Raw genomic sequence first — 22,537 nt, forward strand, 5'->3', positions numbered from 1 at the left:
TGGCTCCCCACTCTGCCTTGCTGCCAAGAGCATGTGTGTGTGCTCCTGGGCTCTCTGTTTTTCTTCCTGTCTCCTTTCAATGAGTTAAACACTGGCCCCATGGAGAGCAGCCCCACAGAAAGCTGGCCTCCCAAGACCTTGGAGACCCTGCTGAGGTACCTGCACCTCCTGAACCCTGTGGGATTATGCTGCAGGCCAGCAGTGGGAGGGATAGGTGGGGAGGAGCCTGCTCTGGCTGCTGGCAATATAGAGTGAGATTTCCTTGTTCAGGGAGGCCAGTGTCCCCAGGGCTGGAGCAGCAGCACAGCACACTGTCTTAACTGCTCAGTGAGCACCATAGTGGACACGATACAAAACTTGATTGGAATAGTCCTTCTGCCTGAATTCCTTATGAAATGCAGTGCCCACTTCTCTGCAGGGCTTCCCCTCCTGGAAAAGAGGGTCTGTGAGCTGGGCTAAAGCTGCTGGTGATGGGGACGTTGTAGGCAAGATGCAATGAGCACTGTGCTCAGTTGTTGCTATTAGCAAAGCTTACTGCCTGCTGGAGGGGATCTCTGTGCTCTGCAAGGGTGACTGTTTCTGCTGAAGTGCCTGTGACCATGTGCCACTGTATGCCGGAGTGTTTGCACAGCTGGGTGGATGGATATATCTACTGTTCCCTTTGGGAATTTGTGTGAATGTACAATACAGATGGGACCTTCTGTCCTTACTCAGGTAAATGATGTACTAGAAATTTTGGGCTTGTAAGAACAGGTGACTACATGAGAAGAATATGTCCTTATTTGCTTGTGTGAAAGTATTTGGGTTGCATGCAATGCTAGTGCATTTGAGTCCTGTGTGTGTACAGGAGGGGTGGGCACAGTTTTAGGTACTTTCAGGTGCGTCAGGGAGTGTTTCATATTCTTTATGCATCATGTTGATTCCTGCTGCATCAGTTGTGCTGGAGGTCTTTCTCTGTCTTCATGCCTTCTCTTTTGCTCAAAGTACAAAGGTACTCTCTCCTGTCCTGGGGAAGATTTGACCTTATTGACAGTCATTAGATAGCTGCTTATTCTGTACCTATCAATGTCTTGTACCCAATTCTAGTTTAAAAATAAATACATTGATCAATACTGAGATTGTTCCCTCACTACATGCATGCGCTCCCCCCTCTTCCCCCTCCCACTCCCCCCAGCAGTCTATGTCCTTGAGGTGAGGCACAGCTTAGCTGGTAGAAATCCTTTTGTCTTGGCTCTGATGCCCACGAGTTGTCAGAAACTTGCTGTGACAGGTCCGGCTGCAGACAGGTTTTTGTACCCAGCTTGTTGAAAGACCATAGGAGCAAGTCTGCTCTGAGGTTCTTCCTCTCCTGCTTTCACACTGCTCTCAGGTGCTCTCTAGAACATGTTCCTTCTCTTTACACCCTCTGTGGAGCTCTTTCATTCATTCACTCATCTTTTTTCACATGTATATGTTTTCTCATGGGTAATATCTTACTCAGTCTTAATCAGTCCTCATTTATGCTTTCTTTCTTTTCCAGACAAACATCAAAGCAAACACAACTTCCAGAGTACCCAAACCTCTAACTTTCAATTCTCTGTGAGTTTTTCTTTATTAATGATCAGCATTCTTTATGAAGTGAAATCCCCTTTCTCCAGTCACCTTTCTCTGCTTGATCCTGCCTTCTCAGGTAGCAAAGCACAGTGCAGTTGTAACTCTGCCAGGCCCATGTGTCTACCTCTGCATTTTATGGCAAAGTTTAGAATATGAAACACAAGCCATCCTGAACACAGCTACCCCTGGGACAAGTGCATGAAGCTGAAAGAAATAACAGCTAAGAAGGGGATGAGAGAGATGGAGGAGGAATAAAAGGGTTGTGAGTAGGCTGGTGAACAGGCAGGTAAAAGTCATCATCAAGCATGGCTCCAAAGGGTTATATCCTCCCAGGCTGAGGGATGAGTGAACTTTGCATGCAGCTATCCCCACAGCCCACCCTCTCCAAGCATGTCCCTCTGCCGTGCAGGTGTTGCCGTCCCCATGCAGCACTGGCAGTGTGGTGTATCCCAGCACAGCCTAACCAATGTGCAGACTACTGTACAATCTCGTAGTCCTGAACAGGTAGTCTGAACACTGGGCAGACGGAGTGGAGCCTCTGCAATCTGCTCTCCGGTTATCAGCAGCTCATTAGTCCTTTCCCGTCCCTGCTTTTGGGATGGGGTTTTGGGAGCAGAGATGGGGTGAAAGTCCAAGTCCTGATTGAAGAAACATCTTCCTCTGGCAGCTGGGAAGAAGAAATGTTGCTCTCTGCATGTTTCCAATTTGGAGCAAGCTTCTAATCTCCTTCCTCTTCCAGTGCTGGTGTCAGGCTGGTACCTGGTTTCCACCTGGGGTATGCTGCACCTTTTTAGAAAGAGGAAAAAAAATAATCAATTACTGCTGTTTGAGGAGGAAATGCTGTGAAGCTTTGGCTGTCACCCAGGTGTGCAGAACTTGTTTCATTCAACTCCTTTTCTTCCTCGTGGAGCTGTGTGGGAGGATTTGCAGGCCCCATGCACCCTCATCTCCTTCTGCCTAGTTCTGTCCCATAGATCAGCCCTTTGCCTGGGGTCCGGAGCAAAGCTCAAACAGGACCAGCCTTTGCTTCCAAGTCCTCAAAAGGGTCCTTTGACCTGCCTTGGCCAGTTGCCTTTGCAGCTCACCTCCAGCTACTGCAGGAGAAATCCACATACCCTCTTTTTCTCCCCCCACTATGTCTGGCATTGCTGAGCTTCCCTCCCTCCCTCTTCTGGTTTTTGCTCCCTCCCTTCTTGCTTCCCTTCTGTCCTTCTGCCTCAATTGACGTGGCAGTGGAAAGCTAACTAGACTCGAGGGAGGAGCTTGCTGGCTGCTGGGAAGGCCAGAGGTTGGCAGGAAGTGAGCCGGCTGACGGATGGGGTTGCGCGGGGGAAAGGAAGGTTCCCTACCCTGCATGGAAACTTGAGGAATGCTGTTGCTTTCTGTGGCGCTTGGCTCCCATGTAACGATTCCAGATGTTAGCCCTAGCCTGTGCGGTTTGCTCCCTCTCTCCCTGGTGCTGCAGGGATAAAGAGGGCTTTATGTATGCTGCATGTCTCCCTTCCAGGATCCCCTTCTCTTGTGTGCATGCTGGTGGATGGTTAAGATTTGTGGCCAAAAATATGAAGACCCAGAACTCCTACTTTGGCTCTAACCATGCACTGGGGAAGGGTAACCAACCCTCTCCTTTTCCCGGAGGCGTGCAACACTGTGTGTTGCACTTTGCCTCATCAAAGCAAGTCAAATACTCGGAGACAGTTCATCCCTGCCTGGCACAGGGACAGGTGTAGGAAGAAATGCGTGCTTGTCCTTTGCAAAGGCTGGTGGACATTGCTGTGACCTTAGAGAGGTCATGACAGTGGAGTTTTGGGCACTGTAACCTCTCTTAAGCTACTCAGTTTCTGCCTGTGCTTTCTCGTATACCCTCTGATGGCTTCCTAGGGTTGCACTTAGCTACATGTTTAAATCTGCACATTATTTCAGCTGATGTAAAAATCTTTACTTTTATGCGTGTGGGTTGATTACCATTGCTGTGCTTACTAAGCCAACAGTAAAGGTTGTGATTAATCACATGAGTCCAGGCCTAGGGTCTACAGAGCTTTTGAACTAAATCAGCTTAAAATCTTAGGATGTGTTGTTTAAGTTAAACCAATGCAGCTTTCTGATGTAAACAAGCCAGCACAGCTGCTTTGCAGCTTGGAGCAGTAAAGTGATTGCAGTGTCCAGTAAATCATGCTCTGAGGGTAAAAGCTGAGTGATACAGGTGGGCTGTGTTTTGGAAAGATGGTCTCGAGATGCATGTATGTTGTGGGATGACTAGGGCTTCCTGGAAGAATCACAGCTCAGAAATTCAGCTCTTCTAATGTGCATTTTCTTTCCAAAGACAAGAAGCAGAAAGTGGCTGGTAACATCTTGTTTGGGGGGGTGGACGGGTGGTTCAACTTAAAATGCTCAGCTAACTTTCAAATACTCCAGACTTTTTCAGATACTTCTTCCTAATAATCTTGTAGTGTGCATGTATTCATGCAGTGTGTTTATTATAAATTATGATGTTAATGTTTTTCCATTTGAGTAGAGCTTTATTACAGGAGTTCCCAAAATGCTGTGCATGTGTTTAACACAAATGATTTGACTGAAACGCCAGTCATCTCTGGGGCAGGTTTGTTTACCCATAGTGCTTTGTCTTACAAGAAGAAAAGGAGATTAAGAGGTTTAAGCAAGATGAATTTCTCCTAATTTCACATGGCCACCAATTAAAGCAATGGCAATGCTCTTTCTCCCATATCCACAGACCCTTGTCTCTGTGCAAAAGGAGGTGTTTGTCATAACAGCTACAGGGAAACCTTTAATTAGTTTATTTGTGCTCCAAATGCAAACTGAGACCTAATAATTCTGCCAGTTACTTTCTTGTACTGCGAGTGCCAATTTCCAACCTTAGGGGAGCCCACACATGCATCTGTCAGCTTCATTTCACATCTATCTGAGAGGAGGAAAATTTAACTTGCTGTTAAAGGCAGTCCAGTTTAATGGAGGAAATGCTTTGAGTCAGGCTGGCTTGCTGCCTGCTGAATTTTGTGAACTTGTAGGTTATTACCTACAGGGTAGCAACAAATAATTCAGATGATAGTGGAAACCACTCTTGTCTCTGGCCAAAACCAATCTCTAGAATTTAGCCACAATAAAGAGGTGTGTAGCCACAATAAGGACGTTGCAACATTAGGCTGCAACGGCAGCATCCCTTTTTTTCCTGCAGCTGTTGTGCTTTACACCCCACAATTGGAATGGCTAATGGATCCTTGTCTCTCTCCTAGCCATGTGTATTTTCTTTCTTTGGTGGATGCAAAGTACAGAGCCATATGGCTGTATCTGCACTATGTTGGGGGCAGGGGAATAATCCTCTGGCACTTATCCTGCCTGTGCAAGTAGCTTGCAGTCATCTCTTTTTCTGTAGTTCTCCATGCAAGTGGTGTGACTTGCATTGGGAGCAGCAGTCCTGATTAGGGGCAGCTAGCCTCATGCCTACAACATTCCCTAGCCGACACTGAGCATCCATGTTCTGTTTTGTAGGGCCAGTCTCAGTGCTTCTGCCACTTCACTACCTCTCTTTGGCCTCATGGCTCTACAGATTAACTCGCAGCCAATGTGCACATTTTACATAACACATTCTGCTGCTGAGAGAGAGTTTTGCCCGATTTATTTTTTCTTATAGACAAGGGGAGATATCTTATGAGCAACATAAGCCTCTTGGGATCAGACTGAGGGCTTTGAATATAGTATTTCACAAACTACTTTTTCCTATTTCGATGTGTGCTGGCTCATCCTTCTCTTCCCCTTGCCTGCAAGTCTGGAAAGCTAGAGAGAGAAGCCCTTTTCCCTTCTTGGCCAGGATGCTATTCAGCCATAGCACATACTGCCAGATTGCTAACATATGGGCAGAGGGCTCAGCCAAAGTTTTGAGCGGGTCAGCCCTTGGCAGCTCGTTCCACACTTTCCTGTCTCTACATTCAGGAAATGAAGTCAGAGTGTTGATATAAAACAGGCTGGGTTGAAAACTGAGAAGCTGGAAAGACTGAAGTGTGGGGGACTGAGAGGGGGGAGGTGTGGAGAGATGGAGAGCAGCAGGGACTCGTTGCAGTGTGCATTGCCCTGCAGCATGCGTGGGTTGGGGGCTTCTTGTCTTGTGCCAGTGTCCTCCATTTGATTGCTCTTGCTGCCTCAGAGGACTGATATTTTATGCTGGCAGACAGATATATGCATCTTTTCTCTGGTGTATGGGAAGATCAGCACGCAGAGATAGTGTTGTCTTGATCACACAGCAGCATTTATCCAAGAGCTTGGAAGGGGTGAAAGTCAAAACTCTGGCAAAGAGTATGTATTTCCATATCTGGGACATGGGATTCCCTTACCTTTTGACTTTTTTCCTGAAGAATGACTCTATTACTAAATTTCTATGGAATGATGTGGTTCTAATGCAGAATTATTTTTCTCAGGCAGCTTTAACATCAGTTATTTTTTTACTAGCCCAGAGACTCTATGGGATGGATGCAGGGAGTTCCAGTTAAGTGAGACTGCAGTGGGGATGGTCTCTCTTGCCTAGTGACTTAGCAGTTGGTGTACTTCACTCCTAGGTCACTAGTTCAACCTAATCCAGCATAGTAATAGCTGGATATAAATAAAATATATAAATAAACCAAAAGTAATAGAAAGCTGGAAGCTGTTTGTGGCCTACAGAACCTGAAGTGGTCTGTGTGGCTCTGAGATCAGTACCTAGCTGACAGATGTCTCATCATGAAAATGCTTGCCCACCTCCAATCTAGACTGATCAACAATATTTAAAAATCCAGGGGAACTTGTTTGGAAGAGCTCTTCTCCTTTCATAGCCTGGCATCTTTGGTGGGAAAGAATGGAGAGTTTGGCAGCTACTCAAGTGATCGCTTCTGTTTTCTAGATGCAACTTCTGGGATATTCTTGTTGCATAAATTTTGTAATGGACTGGTACAGTTTTATCTTTGGGGCATGGCTGAACTCTGTAGTATCTGGTATCCTTAGCAAAGTCAAGTCAATTTGACTGAAACTTAAGAGGATGTTAGGCTGGACTTGCCATCCTCTGGGTATTTGAGCTCAGCAGCTTTGTCATCCTTATCTGCTGTCCTGCCCTGCCCCTCTTCTCTAGCTAGATCTTCAGGATCTCTGCTCACTGACCATCTTTGTTTTCCATTCTTCTTTCCCCTGAGAGCAATTACGATTTGTTGTTTCCAGCCGAGAAAGGTCTACAAACACACAAGATGCTCACAAGGGGACAGTCACACATGCATACTTGCACACAAAAGTATGCTCTGTTTCTATTTCAGTCTTGGATAGCCGCATTCTGCCTTTTGGAGACCAGTGTGATGGCTCCCTCTCTTGTTATGTTGAGGTATAATACCCAGCTGGAACAGGATGTTCCAAATGGGGTCCTTAAACCAAACCCACTTCTGTTAATTTGCTGTAGACCCAGATTTGAAATTAAGCAAGGAGAATGATTTCTGACTTACTTTCTGAATGTAAATGTAAAAATTAAGATCAAGTTTCTTTTTTAAAAGATGATACCTAGGGTCAAAAATGTTGAATTTGGTTTTTGGGTGCCTTGTTCTGTGTTTAGCTGGAGATGTCTCATAGGAACCAGACTGGAAGGTTGTGGTTGCAGTTACTCTGAAGCGCGGGTCCCTTAAAGCTCTCTGAGTCTGGTCACTGGAATTTCAGACTCTTGTTTTTAACATTCACCAAGCAGTAAAGTGCCCATATTGCTTGAGCTTCTAATTGTTCAGAGCATGAGATTTTCATTAATGAGCATAGTTACTTGATTTTTTCCAACACAGGAGGCCTTCAGGTAGCCTTACAGTAACCTCTATTATTGTAGCCAGATCTGCTCTTTGATCTTCTGATGCATGTTACTGCTTAATGAATACTTTAAAAGGGTTCACAGTACCCAATAGACTGTGGGACTATGGACTGTGATAGGATAGTGATAGTGGTAGGATGAAGTGAGAAAGTCAGCTTTTTTGAAGAGGTGAATTTAAGTCCATATAGTCCATAAATTCTGTGTCAAACCAGCTTCTCTATCATGTGCCTGGCTTTTCTTGAACCTGGATATAGGCTTGTAGTGATTAAAAGTAAAACACTGAGGTGGTGACAGTGGAGCTGTGAGGGCTGCTGTCCCCTCTGACCAGCAGCAGTGTTTGCCCCATTAATGCTGCCCTGAGAACAGAGGTATGAGGAGCCTTTCCCAGGCAGACCCGCTCTGGCTGTCAAGTGGCTGGTGAGGGTCTTGGTGCTGACTGACCCCTTGCTGGGAAGACTGAGGACCTTGATGTTATGATCACAACCTGGGGACATGGGACAGTGCCATGCTGCTGACTGCTCCTGGAGGAGTTAATGGGGCAGTGTTGTTGGGCCACATGACAAAAGCAGTCAGGAAGGACAAACTTGTTTCTAGAGGTCCCATTTTCTCACAGACTTAAGGGACCAGAGGACCTGGGTTGAGAATACTTCCCTGGTGATGTGGGGGCTGCAGAGCTGACCAACTCCTCCATGCTGGTGGAGTAGAGGCTTTGTTGGAGCAGCGAGTGACTTGTTACTGATACCCTTTTCAGGAGAAGGAGAAGAAGTATATGTTACCAGTGGATAACCTGAAACTGCGAGATGTTGAGAAGGGGTTCATGTCCAGCAAACACATCTTTGCTCTCTTCAACACTGAACAGAGGTATGTTCACATCTCAACGTGCCAAGCTGTTGAAGCTAGGGACAGGCTATATATAATATTAGATAGGAGGGAGTAGAGATGAGTGTGTTGGGATAGCTGTCCAGGAAAGATGTGCGTATCCTTTAAGGATAGCCATTTTTGGAGGAGATGGGACTTTTTAAATGAAGTCTGACTTTATTCCTTCTGGTCTTACAGATCTGTACCAGTTTCTTTCTCCACCAGTGAATGGTCTGCAGTGTGACCTTAGCCTTCAGCTATTTGGTGTGTTTACCTGGGTCTGGCTGTGGCTGGAGTATATATTTATAGTCAATGTTTTTAGTGAGTGACTAGGGAAAGCCATAGGAGATAGGGGACCCAGGTGTGCTGGAGAAGTCCAGTACTGAGCAGAATTGAAAAGGGAATCTTTCAGGCCCTGTTAAAACACACAACTGATTTGGAGGCAATCAAACTTGCTCATAAAAAAAAATAATTTTCTTTCCCTTCTGCAGGGACATAATGAGGATACTAGCAACGGACTAAGTGTCTCTGCCTTAAAATTATGGGAAGATACCCTGGTCATTGACATCTTTGTCAAATATGGGCAAATCTCTGATTTGCAATAAAGAATAAAATGTTTGTATTCCTCTCAGGAATGTTTACAAGGACTACCGGCAGCTGGAGCTCGCCTGTGAGACCCAGGAGGAGGTGGATAGCTGGAAGGCTTCTTTCCTTCGTGCAGGAGTCTACCCAGAGCGTGTTGGGGTAAGTTACAGCCATAATAATTGGATGGGAAGGAACACAGCATGTATCTTAAGAAGGATAGCTGCATCCTCTTCTGTTAAAAATAAGTCCATGAAGGTTTTGTCTCTTTCCTGAGCTGAGAATATTTTGTAACAGAAATTCAAGTTGTTGGTATGTCTTGGTGCTTTCTTTAAGAAAGCTTGGGATAAAGTAACTGGCAGCTTCAAAGGGGGGATAAAGTAGGCAAAGACTGCCTTGGTAAACCCTTCTAGCTCTCTTGTTTTGTGGGCATTAAATTCCCAATATAAGGAGGACATTTAACTACCTGACTGCTAAGTGGTATGTGTCTGCTGTGCAGAGGCACCATTCCTTTTCAGTAACGCTTACTGTACAGCCTTGTTAGGAGCTTCCTGGCTTAGTAGTTGTTCTCCCGTTCCTTCCCCCACCCAATTAGGAAGGGGTGTTCTTTGAATGTTTCTTTTGCTTGGTAGATACCTTAATATGCTACATTAGCAAGACCTCTTATCTCTTCCCTTAGCCTTGTCCCACAACACTTGCTGTCAGCATTATGGCCTGCTTTAAAAGTATGTTCTAGAGAATTGTGGTATACATTCCTGTTCACAGCCTTCCTGTTCCTCTGTGAGAGGAAGCTGCTATAAATAGTTTACCCATTAGAAAAGTGATAATTGCTTATCTGTTTGTATTTGTTGCTTCTGATAAACTTCTTGCATTCATCTTTCCTGTTACACATGAAGATTGCGTTTTTTGCGTTAAAGCATTTTCTGACAAACTGATGTGATATTAAAAAAAAAAAGAGGATTAGGGACTGGACCTTAACAGTGACATGACTTCGAATTGGCTTTGAACCAGACTGGGCTTCTTAAACACATACTCATGAAGGACATGTGCCACCTATTGGTGTGCAAATGGAGTGGTTTGACATAGGAACACTGATCGCTAGGCTGACTGTCTCAAAACCCTATGTAATGAATAACAAGTAGCCACTGTAGGTAAGTAAACTGCCCTTTGTTGCTAACAATACGATTTCCTTTGCAGGGCGTCCCATTTTGATTTTCAGTTTAGCTAAACAATTCACTTGTTCTTTTTCCAGGGTGATCTAGGTATTTATGTATTTTTAGTGGGATTGGTCTTTGCTTGTTCAGTGCTATTTTGGGATCTTCTCCAAATTCTGAGACCAACTAAAAGTCTTCTTTTATTTTTTTGTCCCTTTTTGTTTTAATTTTTTCCACATATGCTCAAACTGGCCTGCCAGGACAAGGATAAAGTAAGTCTGACCCTCTCTGCCTGTGTTGCCCCCTGGGGCTCTCACTGGATAGTTCTCTCTTGTTTTTTCCTTTTCTCAGTTTCCTGAGAGGCATTTGCTTCTTCTCTCTCTTTGTACCTTCTGTTGGATTGCTGCTGTTTGTTTCTGTTCTTGGTTTGAGTTTTCCTTTTTTCTCTTTTTATTTCTCCCTTTTTGTATGACTTCTGAATGTTGGTGCAAACTTATTTTTGAGGTTTTTTGACCCTCATTTTTTTAAGTTGTCCTGTTTGATGTCCACTTCCTTTACTTTGTTTCTCACTGAGACCTTGCATTCCTTCATTATGTAAGATCTTCCCAGGAAAAGCTCAAATGAACAAAAGAATTTTCCCTTTCTCATATATTTTGTTCCCCAAAACAAAAGATAAGCAATTTCCTACACTGCTGCAAGTCCTTCAGACTGGGGCAGTTTAAAAGACAGATTTTTTTCTTTATAAAATCAAGATATATTTTTTAAATAAGCATTGAGAAAGACAGCAGTCTTTCATGTTTTGCTGCTTTGAAATTGATCCCAAATGGATGAGCCTTGGCAATTGCTTGCTGTCAAACAGCACAGTCTAGGTTTTACTTTACAGAGAGCTAAACAATGCATTTCAGGCAGACAGGAAGTGATTCATCTGCTTGGTGTGAAAGAAAAGATAATTATGGCTTATGGTGCAGGATTTGCAGTTAAAGTGATCAGGAAGGTTTTCTAGGTTACTCCATCTACTTGCAGCCTATCTGAGGTGAGCAGTTATTTCACCTCTTTGTATCTGTTTTCTCATTTGTATAATGAGGATAAAGGTGCATCATGTCAGAGAGCCTGTAAGGCTTAATTTATGCTGAGTGATTCTCAGGTCTAAACTGAATCTGGGCATGGAAAACCCAGCTCAGATGAAGAACCTTTCAGGAAGCTATAAACATTAAAAGTAAAAATACAGCTTTGAGTATTCACTAGAGCCATAACCTGTGAATGGTCAAGAGTCCCAATTGCCTTTTACCCTTGTGTAATAACTTTCTACTAAGAGAGCAGCTTTACTGGTAAAGCTCCTCAGATCTGAGCTGGAGAAGTCTGTACAAACTGAGCTGTGCATTGACAATCACAGCTCAAAAATGTAAGTTTAAATAAGTTTTTTTTATTGCACGTGCTTCCTGTGTGTTCCCTTCTTTTCTTAGCTCTCTCATGAAAAGCTAATTTTGTGTTACATCTGAAGAACTGATCTGTTTCTCCTTTTCTCTGCAGGCCAGTGAAGCGGAGGAGAATGGATCAGACAGTTTCATGCACTCCATGGACCCTCAGCTGGAGAGACAAGTGGAAACGATCAGGAACCTGGTGGATTCCTACATGGCAATTGTCAACAAAACCATCAGAGACCTCATGCCGAAGACAATCATGCACCTCATGATAAACAATGTACTTAATCACACTGTGGTCAAAGGAGGTGGGGAGATGTAGAGGAGGGGAAAAACAGAGAGAGAAAGAATGAAGAGAAACTGAAGGCAGCTTGGAAGGAGGAGGAGGTGGGGACAGAATGGAGGGTTTTGGGGAAGACAGTGGAAATTGATTCACTCTTTGTGCTCCTTTACAGACCAAGGACTTTATCCATTCGGAGTTGCTGGCAAACCTGTACTCCTGTGGTGACCAAAATACGCTGATGGAGGAATCGGCAGAGCAGGCCCAGCGACGTGACGAAATGCTGCGCATGTACCATGCCCTGAAAGAGGCCCTCAACATCATCGGGGACATCAACACCAGCACTATCAGCACCCCTATGCCCCCACCGGTGGACGACTCTTGGCTGCAGGTGCAGAGCGTACCATCTGGACGCAGGTACCAGAGGCTCAGGGGGAGAGCCCCACAGACCTGCCTGATGCCTCTTTAGTGGCTAGCTGGGGCCTCCTACTGAGATAGGGAGTCCTCCTCTTCCCCTCTTCTCTCTGTGGACAAAGAGTTCTAGGTATTTGTGTTGGGAGGCTCCTGGGCCTTGAAAGCTATGCAGGGCTGCTACGTCTTTACAGAGGATGTGGAGGCTTCTAAACCCTTAGGTTAGATGGGGCCTGAAGTAGCTTTGAAGGCAACCTGAAGCCTGGCATGGCCCTTGAAAGCCAAAGGGTGGTGCGTAAAGTGACGTGAAACTAAAGGAACACTGAAGGCAGCATACGGGGACCTGATGGTGACACAGAGGGATCCCAGGCCTGTTGTTGCAGTTGAATTTCTCCATTTGCTTGCCAGGTCTCCTACGTCCAGCCCCACGCCACAGAGGAGAGCTCCCGCTGTTCCACCTGCCAGACCTGGGTCTCGAGGCCCAGCTCCTGGACCACCTCCTGCTGGTGGGTCCACGCTGGGTGGTGCCCCCCCCGTGCCCTCCAGGCCAGGTGCCTCTCCTGATCCCTTCGGACCCCCACCTCAGGTTCCTTCTCGGCCTAACCGTGCTCCTCCTGGTGTTCCCAGGTAAGTCCTGAAATGCTGCTCCACACAGGTGGGATATGCCCAACTTTTGGGTAGCAGCCCTGACAGTGCTTATCCTGCCTGGGCCATAGAAGGAGAATGGAGTGCATGGTGTGGGTACAGTCTTAGACTGTTTGAATTGGGTCTATAGGCAGGAACATCGTTGTCCACTGATATTTCTTTGTACAGATGAGGCAATGCCAAGGCAGCTCTCGGGGAACAGAGGGGCAGCCTCTTCTCTGTACAAACCTCTGTGCAAAGGTTGGGGGAAGAGGACCTTGTACCCGAGGGCTTTATTAAAGCAATCATAGCAATGCCTCTCCTCACAAGTAGGAGGTGGTCACCAGAAAAATCACAGGACTGGAGTGACACTACACCTTTCAAGGCAGTTCCCCTCTGCATAGGGCTCCCCAAAGTCTGAAGTTGCCCCTTTTCTACTGGCCCAGAGTTCTTCCAGGTGAGTTGGAGAGACCTTCATCTAAGCTGTTCAGATACTTTTTGGCTAGGAGAATGTAGCAATATCACTGGCAAGAAAATGGATTTTTTTAGGCATTTTTGTTGCTTCTGTAATCAACTTTAACGTTTTTCCCGTCTAGAGGGTTCAAATCTCAGAGCTTTGCTTTCCCATTAGGAAACTTAATTCCTTTCCTGTTCAGTCACTTCAAACACACTTCAACATAGTAATAAGGGATTATCCCCTGTGCAGCTAAGCACGTGTTCCTGAACAGGACCTAAGAAGCAGTCTGGAAGCGGGAATGCTTTTATGTTGGGTACTTGGTCTCCCTGTGAGGAAGAGAAGGTAATTGCAGAGTAAAGAATGAACATAACCAGAAACTCCCCAATAACATGCCAGAGGGGAACACTTCCCTTGGAAACACTTCCCTGGAAAATATCTCCTCTTCAGTAGGTGCTGGTGGCACATGTCTGAAGCTTTGCCGTTTTCTGTGGAAACACCCAGCCTGTCAATGGGTAGTGATGGTGTATGGCAGAAGCAGTTCAGTCTTCCTCCTGTGATAGTGCCAAGTATGAGCTGGGGCACTACCTGTTTGGAGGGGAAGTGTTCTCTGCCAGGCTGTATCCAGCCCAGAGACGGAGGAGTCCAAAGAGATTATAGACCAGTTTCTGACGCTGGTGTGTGCAAATGGTTTTACTTTCTTGGTGCCTCTGCCCCAGTCCTCCCTATGCACCTTGATGCAGCTTACACAGTAACTTGTCCACACATGCCTCTGTTGCCCCAGCGACTGCAGTCCTGCTGGTGGCACCTATGGATGTCAGCATGCTTCTGCTGTGTATTTTGGCTCTTGCTTCCTGTGACCCTGCTTTTCCATATACTGTTACTTTCAGGTTTTGTTTTCAGTATACTTGTGCTTCTTTCTGTCTACATCTTTCGGCTTTCATTCAGTTTCGTTTCTTCACTCATGAAAAATATTCTATATACCTGATCATCATGATAGGATTCCCCAAATGGGCTGAAGTGAATTGGCCTTTTTTGAAGAAATCTGTCATAGCCTATCTAAATGGCTTTTCTGCCTTTTGTATGAGGTAGAAGGGTTTAGGGGAAGGCAGGGAACAGCACTGGAGCAGAGGAAGAAAGTGTTTCATACTTAACCAAGCAATCCCTTGCTTTAGAAGGAGAGATGGTAGGTTGGATTGCATGCTACAGACTGCCCTGATCTGGAGTTGAGAATGTAATTCCAGAAGCTGTGAATTGATGCTCATTCTCTGATCCCCCTCTCTGATTTTTCCAGTTGTTCATAGACTCCTCTGGATCCTGATACCAGCTTGTCATTTGAGTTCACTGATGAATGGAGAATTTCCAATGACAAGGGACTCTTTCTCTTCCTCTCCTGTATATAGAATAAGAATGTTCCCTGCTAGCACTTGGACTTGGGTCCTTCTGCCATGGGTGAACGAATGCCAGCTCCATTGTTGCTTTTTTACTACTCATCTTTCCCCTTGCTAACCAGGCTACACTACTGTGTGTGTGAGAGGAACAAAGCTCTTGTATATGGCATGAGTGGGCTTTGCTGTAGGAGTTGGTGTTACGTAGTGAACTGGAATTGCATGGTGGTGGCTGGATGCACTTTGTGTGTGTATGCCACTGATGCCCGTGTAAAAGTTTGGTAGTTTGTGCCTCCAGTTTGTGTGAGCATCTGATTTTATGGATGATGAACTTAAAAGACAAGTGTTGCTCCACTTCTTTCTTATAAACATAATTGTATAGACACATGCTTTCACGTATAAACACCACATGGTCCATTTTCTTGCATAGGAACGTTTTCCTGCATATAATTAAGTACACTTAAAACAAGACTTGCTTACCATCTTGCCTCTGTACTTAGCCTTTACTCAGTCTACTATGGAAGTCCGCATTGCCAAATACATGCCTTTGGGAGCTGAAAGTTACAAACAATATAAGGTCCTATCTGTGTGCAATGAAGGACTGTATTCGGACTATATGCCTATTGGAGCTATGCAGGAGGATTTGCTCTGGGAAAAAAAACTATGAAGATATTCCTCCAGGTATTTAGTATCTTCAGTTTAAAATAGTTTGATAGAAACTGTAGGTGAAAGAGCTTAGGCAAGCTCAAAGGAGAAATAAGAAAGTTTAAGTGAGAATGACTTAACCATTGGAAAAATCTGTTGAAGGCATTAATGGGTTCTCTGTCCTTTGGTACATCTAAAGAAAAAGATGCAAGTGATCAGCATCACTGTAAGCATAACTTCACACAACTTTGACTTGAATTATCCAGGAGGTCAAAGTAGCTAATGTCACGATTTGTGACCTTCAAAATGGAAGTCTTCACCTGCTTCTTCCCTTTTTGGGTTATGCTCAGGACTGCATGTTATCTCCCTCTTTCTTGAGCTCTTTGTTTCAACTCTAGCATTTAATATGGTCAGAAGATAGGAATCCTCAGTGAGAGACAAGTCAAGCCACCTGTGCCCAGCTGGTGGGTGCTGAGACCTAGGTATACTGCTGGTTCAGCAGGTATGAACATCAGCCTGGATGTGAGAGTGGACTTGCTGTGCACGTGAGTGAGCAATGGCCAGTAGGCATGTGAACAGATAGATGGCTTTCGATGCACCCCTGTGCACAACAGGGTTCTGGATGTGTGCAAACATGAGCGTGTGATTGTGGGTGCGAAGTCCTGCATGGTGGAGTGCAGCCCTACCCAGCAGTGCACACTCGTGCCGTATTCTGGAGGGGGATGTGCGAATGTGTGTCTGTGCAAGTGCATGTGTCTCTGTTCCACCTTCCTGACAGTCTGTGTGGCCTCTGCCTTGAACTGTCTGAACTGCCATGTTGATTTCATGTTGTCTTTCAGAATCACTATCAGTGACCCCTGAGGACTGGCAGCCACGGTACGTTTTGCACTCTCCCTGCAATGCATGAGTCATTGTGTCCCCATCCTCCATTTGCTCTGCAGCTCACCTCTGCTGCCTAGTTCTTGTACTAGTAACAGAGTCCCTTGTCCAATGAACCACCTCTGCCAGGATCTCATAAAGGGAGGAGTCTTGAACAGAAAAACTGGCTGATCAGAGACAGAGCAGCTGCTTGAGCTGCAGGAGCTGGGAAAGCCTCAGTACCTGACTTAAGGTTACTAGAGGACCATTTCTCTGCTTCCAGATAAAGGAGGTGGGATGAGGGAATGAGCTCTGGCAACAAGGTTTCAGCTGTGTGTGTCTTTCATTTGGCTTATATCCCCACTGAGTGGGAGATCAGCTGAATGAGCTCTGTTTTTGATTTGGTTTGTCAGCTCTATTAGGATCGAGATAGAGACTTGGGGAGCTGTTAGTTCAGACTCCTCTTCTTATATTCTAATGTCTGGCTAGAGAAGTGCTCCCCATCTCACTGCATCCCTAGTGCTCATGGAAGGCAGGAGGAGTTTGGGTCATTAATGTCAGGACTTCCATGTTTGAGCTCAGGGTAACTCTGACACTGAATGTTCCCTGTTATCCTTGTGTCCCATCATCACCGTTAGAAGCGAACTCCCTTTGCTTGTTCTCCACTTGACCCTTTACTTTCCAGGTTACTCTTCTGCTTCCATTCAAACTGCCTTCTCTCCTCTGCCTTCTGCCCCTGTGAGAGGAAGGGCTTAGTGATCGTATAACCCCAAACACTCTGTCCTGAGCTCCTGCCTGTTTCCCTTTCCTATCTCTCCCTGCATTTTGCAGCATTGTAGTTGTTCAGTGAAGTAGCAGGGTATTGGGGCAAGCTCATGTGTACTGTGCTGGCCCAACAACTCTACCTTGTCCTGTTAATGCTGAGGGTGGGCGTGTGAAGAGGGAGATCTGGCAAATTCTCCTGAGTCTTTTTCCTGGGAACCTCCAGCCCTTATTGACAAAGGGGTAGATAGGGCAGAACAGGGCAGGTGTGGGTGTTTTGGGCCCTGTCTGTGGATGTTGTTTCTTGAAGTGAAAGGTCTGACTGAGTGGAGCAGCAGCTTCTGTAGATTCCCTTGCTGCTGGTTGTGGCAGAGAGAGCTGGGGGGGGAGTGTGTGCTGAAGTCCTATCTTAAGAATAGCCTGAGTTCCAGGGCAGAGGAGTTCACAGCTAGCCCCCATCTTGCAGCAGATGGTGTCTGTTACTGCTGCAGGTAACTGCAGTTAGAGCTAAGAGGTGCTGTATCACATCAAACCAATGCAGTGATTGTTCAGTGATTGACATCTTTGAGGACGTCATCTGTCAGCCCTCCTCACTGATGACATACTGCAGAGGTGTTGGAGCAATCAGCAGTTTCCTCCAATACTCTGCCTTCTGCAGACATCCCTGGCAGCCCTAGAAACATGCATCTTGGTGAACAACCTCAGGAAAGAGGCTTGCTGTTCTCTGTACCTCGTTCTGGGACTCGCTGTTATGGGGCGTTCTGTTCTTGATCTGGCATAAAGAGCACCAAGGAAATAAAAAATTAAACCAAAACAACACCAAAAACCAAACAACCCAAAAACCCGCACTCAAAACCTTTTGCAGCCCAAGGGAATAAATGTAATGTTTTACCATCTCTGTTAGGTCTCTATCAGCAGAACTCTCTATTAGTCTGTTGGTTTCTAGATATGATTAGCTCATTGTTCTGTCTGGGTATGGCTTGAAAGACTGACTTCAAGGGACATGACAGTCAGCGTAACCAATCTCCTCAGGCTCCTGCCAGGACTCAGGTCTTACTTTCCGTGTACTGGAGACTGCCACAGGCTTCCCCGTGAGCAAAACTTTGTTCCTTGTTGTCCTGACAGAGGAAAGTGACTTTTCAATGATGTAAAAGGGCTTGTCTAGCAAAGTATAGAGACAGACTGAAGCAGCATTTCAGAGGTAAATGTTGCTTGAGAGACTTCTGTGTCCCTCTTTGTGCTGGGAAACAGTTTTCAGCCTTCTGTAACCTTACCAGGCAGATTCTGCAAGTGTCTCCAGAAAACCTGAGCAGAGACAAAAGCCCCTCCCCCTAAAATGCTCTGAGTGCTGAGAGAAATAATTGTCTGCAAAAATCAATCATAGTACATTACAAAAAAAGCAGCCCATCTACCTGAAAATTATTTGTGCTCCTTTCAGCCCTGTTTATTCTGGTAGGGTCAAGTGGCCTCTCTTGCCAGAACACATTACACAGTCCAGTGACTTCAAGCATCCTTTTCATGTAAATCCACAGAGGCTGTTAGGACAACCTGTCCAAACTTCTGAAATGCAAAAAGCCCTTCAAGCTTCTCAAAAAGTGCCTTCTAACACATGTGACAGTGCAACAGCATCTTACTAAAGGTTGAGCTGAAGTTTTGTAAGGTTTTAATTCAAGTGCTTTTACTGTTCCAATGGCAGTAGTAGCCATCGAATGGTTGGTATGGCTGCATTTACACCATGAGCACCCTTCAGAGATAATGCACAGATCCCACATGCCATGAAGCTCAGGGTCACAGATTCCCCAGCTGTAACATTGCATTGCCAGTTTTGCTTCTGGGAGATGGTATTATTTCAGCATCCTTCCAAGGTGGTTGTAATTTCCAGGTTAGCTCAATCCCATCATTATTTGCTGTACAGGAGCAGTAACTTGACTGGCATGCTGACAGTGGGGTCTTGCAGTCCCCATTGACATTTTCAGTCAAGGAAATAATATTTGCAAATGTTTTAGTGTCTGAAGCTTTTTTATGTATCATTTCCCAAGGCAAAGAACAAGTGGTTGTAATTGTTTTGAGATCTGGGGCTTAATAGATATGGAGCAATACATTCTGCTGAGGTCTAATAAACAGGACTGTAGAGCTGCTCTTGTTCATTTGCTAAGATGAGGGAGCTTGCCCCAGTTTATGGGAGTATAGCTCCTCTGGTACCGGCATGATTATAGACTTGCAGTTAGTGCAAAACAAAGACTTGCCTACCTCAGAAGACTGCACTGGTGCAAATCTATTCTTCTGCCCCTCTTCCCTTCCTCCCCTCCCTCAGCCCCTGTGTTAGGGGAGGGCCTTCATTTCCAGCAGTCAGTTGATTCTCTGTAATCTAAATTAAAGTGTGTCAGTGTGGAATTGTTCAGGCATTAATTCTGTGACACATAGTTCTGTATGATCAGTGTAAATACTTCCTCTCTACTTGGTCTACATCCTGTTGGGTTTGCTTTTTGCATTTCAGGCAGTTTGGACTGTAAAACTACTCTGGCTTGGTACTGAACAATTTAATTATAATGGTATACCATCATGATGCTGTTTAGGTTGCAGACACTGCAGGGAGCATGCTTTAAAGGGAAAACATAGATTGGACTCACTGACTTACATAACACTTTTTTTATTTGTAGACTTTTTAAAGCCTGTAGTCTGAGTCTGAAGTGGTCTTTCAAGTAATGAGTTGAGAGAGACAGCAGGGTTGTCTTGTATTTTTTGGGGTTTTGTTTTTCCCCAGTCCCTTACAGGAGTGAGATCCTAGAACACTTAATCCATGCAGAGGGCAAACGCTTAAGTTGCTGCCCACTTGCCTAGCTAAAGTACCAGCAAGAGCTGAAACAGAACAGTAGCAATGGCCAAAGTTCCTTTTATTGAAGTAAGTAGAAGCTGCATTTGCTGAGCACCGGAACTAGAGAACTGCAAGCAGCAAGCTTGCCCCTAACATCAAAGATCAGTATCATGTATGGGAATAGGGAATCTCAGGCTTGCAGTAGCCTCAAGGGCAGGGGAAGAAGGTGCTCCTCCAAACCAGCCCAGAACCTCTGACAGCAGCGTGTCTCAGAGGACCCCATCCATGCTGTGTGACTGTCATGTGCTTGATACAGGAGCTCACTGTTGTCCATGCTTCTCAACTCTCATTCCAGAGCCAGTGCACTCACTGGCAATAAATCTCTGCACTTCCAAATTTCAGAGGGAAAACAAAACTGGTGGTCCAGCGGATTGCTTTACTGGTGATCCATGCTGTGCAGGAAGGCCAGTGCGAGGCCTAATATAAACCTGTAAGTCTCCTTTGTGGAGTTGCACTCTGGTAGTTTGTGCCTCAAGTTTTATTCTCTTGCTGGCTCAGGCGAGGTGGAGAAGCATGTGTGATTGTGACTGCGATTGCTGTGCTAACCACAGTGTGTGTTCTCTTGTTTTTGTTTTCTGCTTTTTCACAGCAGAAGGGGCCCCGCCTCACCTACTCGACCTACCATAATCCGACCGGCTGAACCGTCCCTCTTAGATTTATAACTCGAGGCTGTAGACAGCTGGCGACGAATGCCGTGCTGGCGGCTTCCCCATTCCACCCTCCCTTCCACAGCCACAGTCATTCCCCTCATCCATCCCACTTCTCTGCCTCCCACCACCCCTTCCTGGTGTGTCATAAAACACTAGCCTAGTGACCGAGCTCTTCGTCTTCACTCATGCGTCCTGTATTGCTTTGTGAGCGTAGAGTAGCCTTCATTCAGTGGCATGGATCCCTGAAGTACACAGGCTCCTTGGAGAGATCAGCCACAGGGACATCCTTAAGCCTAAGTGGTGGCTGTCCATCCAGTTATTTAATCTGCCTGGTCTAGCCTGGATAAGTGTCCTGCCTGCATCAGTTAGCTGTAGCACCTAGGACTGATCTGTAGCTATTTTCTTTTCTTGTAGTTAAGAAGACAAAAGTGTGACTTAGAAGAAAAATACTGTCAAAACATGTGACACCGTTAGGAACAGATTAAATGTCCTATGTATTAGTTTGACTTCTAAGGTGCAAAAATTCATGTTGGGAACAGTGCAATCAATCTTATATGAAAGTGAGGCAGGGAGATCAAGAAAGGGGGGAACTCAATGGATCGGCATAGTCCTGCTAGAGTGAAGTCTGAGATAGCGCACACACCTCAGCGTGCAGGGAGCACGTGGACCTGCTTGCACGCAGCTCCCCAAAAGAGCCGGGAAAATCCTGCTGGTGACGCACTGGCTCCTGCCAGCAGTTGTCTTGCATCATCATTTTTGGCTGACTTTCCTGAACCCAGCAGGGAGAGGGGAATAGACATGCTGCTCCCCCCTTGCAAATGGACAACCAAATGTTTTCAGGGAGTTCGCTGTGTAATGTTTTGTTGAAAATATTTCTGCTTTGAATAAGCACATCTTTCAGTGTTTTTTGGGTACTGTGGTGACTTCTTCTGTAGCCTTTTCTTCTTGCATGTGGATGGTACGTGTTTGGGGAAACTTGTAACCGTTGTTGATCGCAACTCATCTTCTTAAGGTTTGGTTTTTACTTTTCATGCTACATGTATTAAAAAAAAAAAGACTTGAGAATTAAAAATATATCAACCTGTACATCTCGGATGTCATGTCTCTACCAGCTAAATGAGCCACCTGTGTTGCAGGCTTTCAACCAGGCCTGATTCAGATTTCAGTTATCTGATTTCAGTGCTATTGCTCTTAATTTCTGTTGTGGATCCTCTATTGTTCTGATGCCAGTTCCTTTCTGTATTTTAACTATTGTTTTACTACTTCTCCCCCCTTTTCCTTCCCTTCCCCTTTTCCTTTTTTCTTTGTTTTTCTTGTCTTTAAACTCCAGCCGGCCGGGTAAGGCCAGTCCCTCCCGCCCGGAGAGCCCAAAACCACCATTTGACATGTAGGCCTGCTCCCTCTGAGACTCTTTGCCTGCCTCTTAGCTGTTCTGTCCTGGAATGGTCTGACTCGAATCTCACACATGGCTTGTTTTGTTTGTATTTTGTGACACACGCATATCAGATGTGACTGTAGTGAAACTGTTTGGGTTTTTTTCTTCCCAGCTGCTTAAAGGAGTTAAACAAGTATACTGTAGTAATGAGAAACATATCTTTACTGTTATAAATATCTATAAATATATATATAAGATGAAAAAATCTATATATGTCCAGGTGTTTAAAGCCATTTGTGCTTCCATGTGGATTTTAGGAAATACTTAAGTAGGGAAAGAATATCTATATACATATATATATACACACACATCCAAAAAGTTAACCAAATCCTGATGTTGAGTTTTTGATCTGATTGTTAAATTCTCTGCTGTGTGCAGTTGGGTTATTGTATTACCCCAGACTTGTGGGTGAACTGTCTCAGTGCTGGTAGTAGCTGTGATGCAGTTTGTGATCTACCTGTCACTCTTGTTTATTGGATGAAATAAACTATCATTTCTGTATAATGAAGGTCTCCATGACTAGAATAAAACCATCTCTCTTGCTCTTTCTCTGGGTGATTTTCAAACTGTGTTTAATTATAACCTAATCTTTTCATACCATAGAGCTTAAAAAGCTATACATGCAAGCAGGTGCTATGACTAATAGGGAAGGTGGAACAGATCCGCATCAACAGTGGTGTCCAGGAGCTGCAGTAGAGTGAAACAGCTCGTCAGACGTGGAAGTTA

At 45.2% G+C, this 22,537-nt stretch overlaps 1 protein-coding gene across 3 annotated transcripts in view; it reads left to right on the forward strand.

Moving 5' to 3' along the window:
* Window positions 1-22,336, forward strand: part of DNM1 (dynamin 1) — a 71,912-nt gene extending 49,576 nt beyond the window's left edge. Inside the window, exons 15-22 of one of the 3 annotated variants that reach the window (XM_072883267.1) lie at window positions 8,166-8,275; window positions 8,905-9,016; window positions 10,269-10,280; window positions 11,539-11,709; window positions 11,885-12,126; window positions 12,529-12,747; window positions 16,071-16,107; window positions 20,319-22,336. In XM_072883267.1, coding sequence (XP_072739368.1) covers window positions 8,166-8,275; window positions 8,905-9,016; window positions 10,269-10,280; window positions 11,539-11,709; window positions 11,885-12,126; window positions 12,529-12,747; window positions 16,071-16,092 — 888 coding nt within the window. In that variant the 3' untranslated portion in view covers window positions 16,093-16,107; window positions 20,319-22,336. Of the gene's footprint in view, window positions 1-8,165; window positions 8,276-8,904; window positions 9,017-10,268; window positions 10,281-11,538; window positions 11,710-11,884; window positions 12,127-12,528; window positions 12,748-16,070; window positions 16,108-20,315 lie in introns of all 3 variants that reach the window. The other 2 variants (XM_072883265.1, XM_072883266.1) reach the window with 2 other exon arrangements.
* The last annotated feature ends 201 nt before the right edge of the window (window positions 22,337-22,537 follow it).

The sequence above is a fragment of the Ciconia boyciana genome, chromosome 18 (assembly GCF_034638445.1).
Source record: "Ciconia boyciana chromosome 18, ASM3463844v1, whole genome shotgun sequence".
In the NCBI taxonomy this organism is placed as follows: domain Eukaryota; kingdom Metazoa; phylum Chordata; class Aves; order Ciconiiformes; family Ciconiidae; genus Ciconia; species Ciconia boyciana.